Here is a 12,380-nt window from a genome sequence, read left to right as displayed (position 1 = left end):
ACACACACACACACACACACACACACACACACACACACACACACACACACACACACACACACACACACACACACACACACACACACACACACACACAACCGGACATTTTTTCTAGATATGATTTTTCGATGTTTTGGAACATTTTCAGCACATTGACATTGAAAACTGGAATAAAAAATTTTTCATCGTCACAAAACTTCCTCGATAAGGAAGCAAAAATTGGCTATTATTCGATTTAAAACTTTTATTAACATTAAAAATACCGCATAATCGGTATATTAGTGGATCAAGAGACTCGGTAGAGTCTCGGGACAAGTCTGCTGGCCTGAGCTTGCCGAGACTATTTTTTTCTGAATAAAACGATTCGCAGTGGTGGGGATAAAATTGGCATGTTACTTTGTTCAATTACAAAACTCCTGAGTCATCTGAGGCTTTGAAAATTGAACTGGAGATTAAATAATAAATTCTATTTCGATTGCGCCCAATATCAGCATTATCGATGGCGTAATTGCTGAGAAAAAACTTTCCACAGGCTGCAAATTATGTAAAAGTTACCAACACATTCAAGAATTTATGTGTCTGTATTTACAACACCATCAAAGGCACTTTGATGCTCTTGAGTTTCTGATTGGTTGTTGATGATTGGAAATTTGACGACAACTTCAGAACGTAGCACGGCAGCACAGCAGACACTTAAAAAAGACGTAGCACGGTAACAGCAGATATAATTTTGATCCAAAGGAGAGTGTCAGTGTATAAATAGTTGTGATTGTAAAAAAAGTACAGTTAATCAATGAGTGAATAAAAGATAAACAGACGTTTCTCAGAAATTACAGTTGTTTTGTGCAGTTATCGTATGTGACGTGACATTTTGCTCCGTCACTCGTACGAATCGTGTCAACCAGTGGACCGGGTTTACGGCCCATTTTGACGCCTCTTCGACTCGTCGGACGATGTTCGGCGCGAGACTCAACTGACGTAATATTAAGCTTTATTTTAAGAACTCGTCCGTATTACCGGTTGCGCGACAATTACTTCGTTTACCTAGTCTCTGCCTATGCAGGGAAGAGAGAGAGAGAGAGAGAGAGAGAGAGAGAGAGAGCGATGTCGTTTATTTACTTGGAGTTACCTTAATCAAGACACTCGGTAGAGTCTCGGGACAAGTACATTGACAGTCCTGTCGTCTGCTGCTGGCCCGAGGCTCTCGCCGAGTATACTTTCTCTGAATAAAACGATTCACGGTGGTGGGGGTAATATTGGCAAGTGATTTTTTTGAATTACGAAACTTCTGAGTCATCTGAGGCTTTGAAAATTGAACTGGAGATTAATTAATAAATTCTCTTTCAATTCCACCCAAAATCAGCACGATCGGTGGCGTAATTGCTGAGAAAAAACTTTGCATGGACCCGAACTGCCCCCGCCCTCCTGGCATGAAGGGAAGGATTCCCCCAAGAATCTTGTCACCGAACGGTCACCGCCCTCTTGGTAGGAGAAGGATGGGTAATCTGGCAGAAATCTTGGTCCAGAACGGAATCGAACTGTCCCCGCCCTTCTGGTCAGATCGGTGTCTCAGAGTGGAAATTTTGAACCCAAACGGAATCAAATGGGGCCTGCACTTTTAAACTGAGTCGGTGGTGAGTTACGTTTTGCAAATCGGATTTTGAGTTGCGAAGTCAAAATCAGCTGGAAAAATTGCGTAAGCGGATCTGAGTTGCTTATAGTCTACAGATCGGCGTGTGTAAGCGAGTCAAGCGTGATGAGGGCAAGACTGGCTCTCGAGACTAGATCCCGGTGCCCTTTTATACGCGAAAGATACAACAAAGAATAATGATAACAAATTGGCGGATTTCATGCTTTTTCCTGATTCGCTCTTTCATTTAGTCGCAAATCCGTTAAAATTTCTTGATTGGTTAGTGTTTTACATCGTGTTATATTTGATTGGTTGATTTATTTCGACCAATGATAAATTTTAATTTCACTCGACTGCGCCTGAGCGAAAACTCCTCATCGCCAATTGAGGATGAGTCATTTTCTCATTCGTTGCTGGAGAAATTCGCCTATTGGCTAAATTTTTTGATTGGCTCTCGCGAGCCTGGTCGCAGCAGCGCGCGAAACTCATTTGAATTTGAATTAATTGCTCCTTAATGATTTCCAAAAATTTTCTTAAGTTTTAAAACAAGTTTGCTCTGAAATGGCCACCGATAGGTTCGCACATAAGTTTTTTATAGTTTTCCTTCTTTTGTTGTTAAGGAGAGATGAATTCTTTAATGAAAATTGATGAGAATTGATTTTTCTAGGATCTATGGTGAACGGGTCAATAAGCGAGCCCGTACACGGAGAGAAGAAGATAGTACTGGTTACCAAGCCGGATAGTACTCAGTGCTATCCGAACAAAAATAAAATTTCAGATTCTACCCAATGCTATGCGGATAGTACTGGCTACTATTCAGATACAACTCCGTACTATCTCAGATGTTACTCAGTGACATCCAAGATGACATCCAGCGTCAGATGGCACTGAGTACCATCCAGATAGTAACCAGTAATATGCCACATAGTATACGCTTCTATGTCACGATGTTACAGAGTCGTATCGTGTTGACTAATTTCATACGCATGCGCAGTTCATATGCGTAAGTTTACGTGTTGTGACTTACGTGCAAATACTATATGCGCATGCGTATGAAATTAGCCAACAAGATACGACACTGTAACATCTTCACATAGAAGCGTATACTATGTGGCATATTACTGGTTACTATCTGGATGATACTCAGTGCCATCTGACGCTGGATGTCATCTTGGATGTCACTGAGTAACATTTGAGATAGTACGGAGTAGTATCTGAATAGTAGCCAGTACTATCTGCATAGCATTGGGTAGAATCTAAAATTTTATTTTTTTTCGGATAACATTGAGTACTATCTGGGTTAGTAACCAATACTATCTTCTTCTCTCCGTGTACGCTGGCGCCTCATTTCGGGGGATCCGCGCACCGCGCCTTGCCGTGTCGGTACGGCCGCATGCTTTGTTGTTGAGCGGTATCGTTCGTCTCAACGCCCCCCAGAACAAAAAAAGAAATTTGAGACTCGAAAATTTTGTTTTTTGTTCTCAAAATAATATATCTAAATAACTATATATATAAATATATAAATAACGAAATGCTAAGTCGGGGCAATGGGAGGACAGAGTGATGGTCCACGATGATGATGCTGGTGTTGAAGATGGCGTTGCGCTAGCGGCCTCATAGGTGGAGTTGCTCGGCCAGGAGTTCGATTTCTTTTGCTTGTTCGAGTTATTGATCCAAAAACTCTAGATATTCACGTTGTTTTATGTCAGCCGCCACAGGATCGAATGATTGAGGAAGCTCCCCATCCAGCAGGTAGTAGATTTCCGCAGGCGAGGCGCATTGGATGTCGTCCTCAAGGCACAGGTCATATTCACCTCTTCGAGCGTACTGGTTTTTTATGAGGCTTCCACCCAGGTTGATCTGGTAGGTTGTTATAACAGTTCAACCTCATGTCCCTCTCGAGTTGGATGATCTCTTATGATGGTGATCTTCGCCTTTTTGTTGACTAGTTTGTGTTGATAGTGCATACTGCAAATCATCTCCCATCGGTCTCCGTAGAACGTCTGGATGTTCGTGATATATGCTTTAGTACAGAACGGTGGTGCCGTGGCATAACGTAGTGGTAGTTCGTATAGATCGTGTAGTGGATGCATAAGCATCATGCCCCGATCCATCAATTTTAGAGTCGCCTCGCCGTCTTCTACTTTGGTTAACTCTCCACGACAGGCGCTATCCTCATCCATGACCGCATACATGGTATTTGGTATTTGGTATATACACGAGGGATATTGGTATCCCTCGACGATTTCGAAAAGTTATTCTTCTTCAAATTTGCACAACTCCTCGTATTTCATCGAGGTTGTGTATGAAAAGTTGGTTGGATTTAGAAATTCGAAGATTTTAATTTCGAATGTACCTTCCCAGCTGGTAGGCCATGGCGACGGCATTCATATCCCAGGGATTACTTGATGGTTCATCTTCGGTGATTCATGGTTCTCTGCTGAATTTTGGATATTCGAGAAGGTGTCTCTAGCTTGGCTTGTCGTCGACTGATGAGTTCTCATTGCGTTCACCCAGTTTTATACAGTTCTGGGACCTCCCTCTCTTCGTTCGGACGGCTCTCCTCCTTCCGATGAGCGAAGCGATGACTCGTCGTTGTTGGGGAGTGCGGTTTTACAATCTAATCCCTATCATTCAGCTACGGTGCTGCGCTCCGTATTTTCTCAGCGTTTGAGACGTTACATTATGCTTATTCTTATTATTCTTCCAGTTGGCGGCAATCTCAGGCAAATATTATTCTCAATTTCACGCCAATTTGTTTCATCTAGTTACACTTAAATATTATCTTGGTTTATTTGTTCGCAGGGGAAAGAAAGATACCAGAAATTGCTTGATTTTCAAAGTTTTTTTTAGAAATTTCGTTTTATTTCATTTATGGTCATATTTTTAGTCTTGACAAGATATTCTTGTCGAGCAATATTTGATAACAAAAAAGAATATTATTGTAACCGTGTCCGTGAAAGAAAATATACTTTTCGGTCTCTTTTTGTGCCCTTTTTACTTATTAAGGCTTACCTTACGTCTTTGTACACTTGTCAGTCTCCTTTTTTTTTCATAAAAAAATAAATTGTTCTCTTTATACTATCGTTGGTAGCGTTTAAATAATAACGCTTGTTTCAAAACACAAATAAATACTATGACTGCTTTGTTCGTATTAACAAAAATAATAACAAATTCTTTTTGTTGAACAAAAAAAAAATTTCGAGGCTTAAGAAAAAAAAGGAATATTTTTATACAGTTTGCTCTTTGGCAATCAACAAAGACTTTTGTCTTTTGTGACGAGAAAAAAGAAAAAAAATAGAAAATTGTTACTTATTCGGTTAATGTTAACTTTAACACAAATAAAAGCTTCTTGTTTATTGCTTCCGTCTCTTTTACCCATGATTTAACTCATCTTCTCTTATCCGTCGATGAAATTTAAAAAAAAATTTTTGAAACAAAAAAAACGTTTTCTCTTTGGTTTATCACAGTAAAAAAAATATCACTTTGAGAATATTTGTTCAAAGAAAAATGCTGATAAGGCTCATTCCCACATAGGCTAGTGGCCACCCTACTCCTCGCTTCCCTCTGCTTTCTTATTTTCTAACTCTCCCTCTTCCCACTCAAATTCATGGGGCCTCCACTGCATCCACTCCCTACCTTTCCCTACCTCTTCCCTATATCTTTCTCTTTCTATCGCCTCCCTATATCTTTACCTCTCTCTCTCGCTCTCCGCCCGCTTCTCCTCTCTCTTCATCTTCCTCCATTGGTCCGTCGCCATCGGTTTTTCGAACCACTCGTCGTTCGGATCGTCGTGGATCGGTGATGGCATCGCTGGAACACGGAATTCGTCAAATATTTGACGGAATTTCACCTCCTTAATGAAATCTCGAACTCTATCAGCGTTTGATTTCCGTGATTCGATTGGTTCTTGAAATACGACCATTGTGGGGCTAAATTCATTCGAAAAAAAACAACGTTCATTCGTCCTGTCAAAATAACAGCTTGGAATTCAAACCATATTTGACATTTTGTCGATATCGTTTTGCTCGACTCGATTTCTCGAAAATTCTTCGAATTGGACATTTTTTCAATAGTTGTTCAGTAGTTATTAATGAGTTGAATTATTAAACGTAAATTAATTCTGGTAAAAATAAATGAAAAGTTACGCTTTGCAAGAAGATGACGGGCGCGGAGTTTTTTTTATATTTGACTTCTTATGGCACATAGCTCCTCTACTTCGTAATTTTGCTCGTTATTTTCATTCTCTGCTCGAATTTTATATTTTTTTAGATTTGCAGTATGGTACATGCCCCTTTCGATCCCATTCTCATGATTTTCAATGATAAATGTCGCGGATCCTATTTGTTTTTTGATTCTATACGGGCCCTCGTATATTGAGAAGAATTTGGCCATTTTTTTATTTACTGGGTCACTCACGTTACATGCTTTAGCTAGCACCAGGTCGCCGACGTGAAATTGAATTAACTTATGGCTTCGGTCGAATTTTTCAGCTCTTTTGCGACCTTTTCTCATGATTTTATCACTCGCTAGCATGAGTCTTCTTTCCACGGGATCGTCATGTTCATTCTGTTGTGCCCGTATATCGCACTCATTAAAACAAATTAAGCACTCTCAGCGCAAACGCAGCAATGATGAAATATCGATGCTCCCGAACGAGCGCATCGACCCTCGATGTCAACATCGAAACTTCCAGAAGGAAATCTAGGTTATATTCGCACGAGAAGGGGAAAACCCCCAAATCTATAAAATTATCGACTAACCCAAAATTCGACAGTCTTTGACGAGAATTGTAACGATTGGTCTCGAGGCAATAAAACCTCGAATTTGTAACTTCTTAAATAAACTTATTGTTAACTTGTTGTAAAAGTATCGAGTTGGAGTTCAGCTCTTTTGGCCTAAATCCCTTAAATACTCGTCCTTGATAACTCGTCCCTTCGCGACGGTCTTCGCGGACACAACAATTCGCTAGATTCTAATTTTTTTGTATTTTTAGCCAATTATTCCAGATTCTTTGCGTCTTTTCGTTCTTTTGAATTTCTAGCGGGGTCATTTCGGTTGTTTCATGATAGGTTTCGTTCATGCAATCTTGAATGACTCACCTATTTAATCCAGTCAGTGTGTTTGTCGACCATAAATGTTCTAAAAAATCTCCCGATCTCATGATTAACTCTCTCCACGATGTTATCCTAGGGATGCCTGATAGATCAGAAAACAGGTTGGATTCCTTCACTAGCTAATTTGCCTAGCCATAAACGAGATGTGAACTGCGTACCGTGATCAAACTGTAATTTTCTCGGTTTGCCAAATTCTGGAATGTAATGGTTGAATATTTTCTTTATTATCGCTGGAGCCGTTGCTGCTTTTAAAGGATATAATTGCACAAATTTAGAAAAAGCATCGATTGTAACGAGAATGTGTTTCATTCCCCCTTGAGAGGGTGGCAAGGGGCCAAAATAATCGATCGACACGATATCTCCTGGTCCCTACGGAATGATATTTTGCTGTGCGGCATACGAGTGCTGATTCGCGACTTTATTCCGTTGACACGAATCACAATAAGCTAGGATCTGTCTTATTGAGTGATACATTTTTGGATACATGAAATCTTCATATCAAGAGACTCGGTAGAGTCTCGGGACAAGTACATTGACAGCCCTGTCGTCTGCTGGCCCGAGGCTCTCGCCGATCAAGAGACTCGGTAGAGTCTCGGGACAAGTACATTGACAGCTCTGTCGTCTGCTGGCCCGAGGCTCTCGCCGAGACTATATTATCTCTGAATAAATAAAGTAAATTTCGGTGGTGGGGGTAAAATTGACATGTCATTTTCTTGAATTGCGAAGCTCAGGAGTTATGTTGCAATTTGAAAATTGAACTTTCAGCTAATTAAGAAATTCTCTTTCGATTGCGCCCAAAATCAATACGATCGGTGGTGTAATTGCTGAGAAAAAACTTTGCACGGGCTCAAGATTATGCAAAAGTTACTAACACATCTATGGATTTACTGTGTCTGTACAGAACACCATCAAAGGCCTCTTGATGCCAGCTATAACCCATTTCTATGGAAGCTCGGGTCCCGGGATCCCGGCTACAGAAATAATGAGTTGTGATTGGTCAGGACACTTGCTGTACCGTTCCAGCGGAATACAGTTTATGAATATATATACAAGGCCATCAGTCAGCCGTCAGTTATTGATGTCATAACAAACGGATTTTCGACATTACGAAGTGTGAGGTGACAAAAAAATATTTTTGATCTAATAAAGTGTTAAATAGGTTAAATATGTATTTATTTTATTAAAAATAGTGGTATATGGTGTCATACAGTATTACGGAAACCAGACATATAGTGTAACGAAACGCTCTTGCCGACCTGGCCTGAACGCCGCCACGCGTCGGTTCGAGCAACCTAAATAATAAGGAGCAGGTATGAAGGAAACGCGGACACCGTTAATTTTGTGAAAATAATAAAATAATCGATTTTATTCAATTTTGATCGATATTTAACAAAAATAAAGAAGATTTAGCACTTTGGCTCGCGGAAAATAAAATTTGTATTTTGATTTTAATATTGTCTTGCTTTGTTTAATCGGATCTGGCGAGAAAAAGATCCGAAAGACCCGAAAACGTTGCAAATTCTCTGTCTGAGATAATTTTAATTTCTCAATTTTCGAATTTTAATTGTACAAAAATGATAATTCGGAATAAAACAATTTTAAAATTAATGGTCGCGTTTGTTCTAGTCTCTCGACACGCCTCGAGCTTAAAAACCTCTCGATTCAATGCTTCGAGCTATTATTCGTTTGACGCGGTTTTTCCGATGTCCTGTTACGCTTGTTTTCTCTAAAAAAAAAAATATAAATGAATCCAAGAGGATCTCTTCGCTTTTACAATTTTTCAATTTTGTTTTGACTCGATATAATTTTAACTCGATCTATCGCCTCTTGGATTTTTCTAAATGGGTCTAGATCTCCCTACCTGGACCACCTCGGACAATGTTTTTCAAACGTGAATTTAATTTTTGATAATAAGATGAATTTTTAATTCTCCTCAACAATACGAAAGAAATAAAACGTTAAAAGGTAGGATGCAAACCACGGGCTATGGGATAGAAACGTCACCGAATCCCTCCGAGAGTCCGTGCATTTACAGGGTAGAGGTAACCCTCCGTCCACGTGTTATGGGATCGAGACGTCACCGAGTCGATCCGAGAACTCCGTGCAACGGAAAGCCGGAAATTTTTTAGAGGTTAGGTGTGGACCCTGGATTATGGGATCGAGACGTCGCCGAGTCGCTCCGAGAATCCAGGCATCCAAGGAAATAGGCAATTCACCGTCCACGGGCTATGGGATCGAGACGTCACCGAGTCGATCCGAGAGTCCGCGCTACGGGAACCCCAAAAATTTTGAGGATAGGTGTAGTATTGCTGAGGCTGATGTACTGAGAGAGGTCCGAGTTGATTCTTTAGCCAGGGAGAACTGTCTGCCGAATGAGTCGCGCAGCGCTTCTTATACCCGTGTCCCCACCATAAAATTCTCGAGCGCCGAGAATCTCCGTTTTCGCTCGGTTCTGCGCATCAACTTGTTACGCCCTCTCCGATTGGCCCGTTGCCATGATCCGCGATCGCCTGTTGGTCGAGCAGGCTAGCATACGATGCGCAGACTACCGCTTTTTATGATTTACAGCTTATTACGATGTTAAACAGTAAAAACTTCAATCTGATCAAATATTACTTAATTTCTTCTTCAATTTGGCATTTTTATTTGTTTTAATATGATTCGTAAAATTATAATCGCTAAAAGTCACGTACGCGTCCTATAGCCCATCAACGCTCTGCCCGCGCATGCGTCGTAGTCGCTTTTTACATTTTTCATTATTACGTTAATTCTGTTACATTGATTTGACTTCGGATCATTTTTCTTAAACTCGTACTATTTTTCTGATGATTTTGATCATATTCACGTGCTCGGGCGACTTAAAATAAAAAAAAAACAAAAAGAATTAATCTGGATAAAATATAGCGCGGCGAAGTTCAGAGCGGCGCCGGTAGCCCCGCTCAGGCTCATGCCTACCGGCCTAAGATGGCCGCCACCTGTCAACAGCGACGAGCGTGGTCGCCGCGATGTTTTGTCCGCGATCTAAAGATCGCGGAGTTTCGTTCGTTTCGACGGGCTCGGGCCGTCCGACTCTTATACCCAACTTCAATCCCCACTCTTTTCACACTCCCCACTCTTTTCATTTTCAGTCCATATTACCCCCTCTTCACTTTTACAGTCTCTTATTCGTCCATATTACCCCCACTTCACTTTTACAGTCTCTTATTCGTCCATATTACCCCCACTTCACTGCTTAGTCCTTATTCACTCTTCTGTCCATCATTTTTCATCCCCACTTCCATTTCTCTTCCCTTATTTCCCTTTCCGATTCGTTTTTCCTTATTTTTCAGTGTTACAGGTAAGTACTTAATTTCTAACATTTCTAATTTTTACAATTATTTCTAATCTTTTGCTTTTCTTTTCAGGACATCGGATCTAGACGAGTAAGTATTCGCATTTATTGCCAAATTCAAAAATTTTTCTCTTTTTTCTTTTGCAGGCTAGCGCGTTCCAGGACATCGGTTTCTCATCAGGTAAGTAAGGTGATTTATTCTATTTTCTAATTAAACTTTTCTTAATTATATTTTCTATTTTTCAGGTTCAAGATTTCCAGGACATGGATTTTCAACGGTAAGTATTTTTCGTATCTCTATTTTTTTTCGATATTATTCTAATTTTATTTTTCTTTTCAGGTGTAGAGAATCCCAAGTCATCGCAGGAGTAAGGTAAGTAAATTTTCATGTTTTTCAGGTGCAGAGTTTCCCAAGGACAACGATAGGATGTTTGTTTTCAGGTTTTCAAAGAAAAAACAAGAGACTCGGTTGAAAAATGTTGCAAAATGACGTCTTTTATTGCGTTTCGACTGATTTAAGACGTTTTAACATAATAAAATTATTTAAATAAAATTTAACAAAAATAAGGATATTTGAGATCCGTCGTAAAGAAGTTTTGAGGTTATAAATAAATAAATAAAATGTACGCAGATGGCGTTAAAACAGCTAGTTTTATGACTCGATTATTCCCGTTTCCAGCTCCCTCCTTATTTGTTGGCGTATCTGGGGCATCTCTTGTTGTGTGAAGTTCATTTCCTTCTTCTCGATTACATGCTTAGTGTAGAGGCAAACAAACACCCCACAATCGTATCCGTTCATCTGACGAGGGATATCCATTTTTGTTGCCAAACTCCACTCCTTTTTTTTATTTTGATCGTTTCCCTTCTCTTTTGCTTCTTCGATCAGATACTTCCGGAGGGTAATCAAATATTTCGGGTTATCTCGCCCAAAACTATCGTAATAGACGATATTTCTCGCCAAAAAGTCGATGACCGCCAGACACCAATGGTTGCCCAAGTTGATCGGAACAATCATCTTCTCGAACTTAAAGATGTTGACCTTTCTAGTCCATCTTTTGACTGCTTCGTATCCGTTTACGTGGAGTCGGGGGAAGAAAAACGAGCTCATCGCATATGTTTTTTCGTCGCTGATTAACTCGAGGTAATTGTTTATTACCTCGTCGTTCAACCAATTTGTCCCATTTAGGGTTTCAAGGTCCTGTTGTTTTATCTCTCTTTTTATTTTCTTTGTTTTTGTTTGTCCGTCATCGTTGTCGTTACTTTTTCTCTTATTTTCGTTTTTAACATCGTTGTTAGTGTTGTTTTCTTTGTCTTCTTTTGTTGTTTCTCTCTTTGTCTTCTTAATTTGTTTTTCCTCATTGTCGTCAGTCTTCTTTCTTTTATTCTTGTTATTGTCAATGTTATTATTGTTGTTGTTTTGTGTGTTTTCTTTGTCTTCGCTCCACACGAATTCCCCCGCTTTCCATGTTTTCCACACCTCCCCCTCTTCTTCAAACTCCCTTATTGGGGAAAGGATCTCTGGCACCTTAAATGCCTCCCTTACTTCGATCAGGTTCCATTGCCGTCTAATGAAACGAAGGAGTAAGTCACGATTTGATCTCCGTGACTCCTCGATCTCGATCACCTGGAGCATCCACTCTGTCTGCATCCCCTTCTCCTTTGTTGAAGATGCGGTTTGCGTCTTCACATCTCTCGTCCTCTTTTTATTTGACGCGATCGGGCAAAAGACTGCAATGATGGCGACGTCCTCCTCATCCTTCCTTCCCTTTATCTCCCTCACTATCTCCACCTCCTTATCCTCATTCCCCCACTCTCCTTCTCCTCCGTCCGTTTGTTGTGCGAAGTTCTTTCGCCCAACTTCAGTCTGTGTGCTTGCGTCCATCTTCATGCCTATACCCGTCCAGAAATTTTCTCCCGCTCATTTCTATCTTTTCTTGTTTCCTATCCTCTACTTACTTTTTCATCATTCCTCATGCTTAGTACACCTAAATCTGTAGTTTTTACCTGTATTTACGCCTAAAAAATTCCTAAGTCCCTCTGAATTCTCGTACTTTTTGATCTTTGCTCTTGAAACCACGTCCGTCTCGCTCGAGTGTCCGTTGTCGAATGACGACTTGACATGGCGGCCGGACCTCGCTAACGCTCGTGAGTTCGGCTGCAAACAGCGCCACTCGCCGATCGTGGATACTTCGGGAACTAATGCCTAAAACTTCGTTTTCATGAACTTCCGGTCGTACCAACCGCGAGATACCATCGCAAACTTCTCAAATTGTTTTTCGGTTGTTTAAATGAATTCTATTGT

General features: G+C 40.4%; 1 protein-coding gene across 1 annotated transcript; it reads right to left on the bottom strand.

Moving 5' to 3' along the window:
* Positions 1 to 10,730: 10,730 nt before the first annotated feature.
* Positions 10,731 to 11,966, bottom strand: LOC122408478 (sentrin-specific protease 1-like). Its single transcript, XM_043415271.1, has one exon. It carries the CDS (start codon positions 11,964 to 11,966, stop codon positions 10,731 to 10,733), a length of 1,236 nt encoding a protein of 411 aa, XP_043271206.1.
* Between the last annotated feature and the right edge of the window lie 414 nt (positions 11,967 to 12,380).

Source organism: Venturia canescens, chromosome 3 (genome assembly GCF_019457755.1).
Source record: "Venturia canescens isolate UGA chromosome 3, ASM1945775v1, whole genome shotgun sequence".
In the NCBI taxonomy this organism is placed as follows: domain Eukaryota; kingdom Metazoa; phylum Arthropoda; class Insecta; order Hymenoptera; family Ichneumonidae; genus Venturia; species Venturia canescens.
Note: the sequence above shows the minus strand (reverse complement) of the source record. Positions and strands in the feature narration are given on the sequence as shown.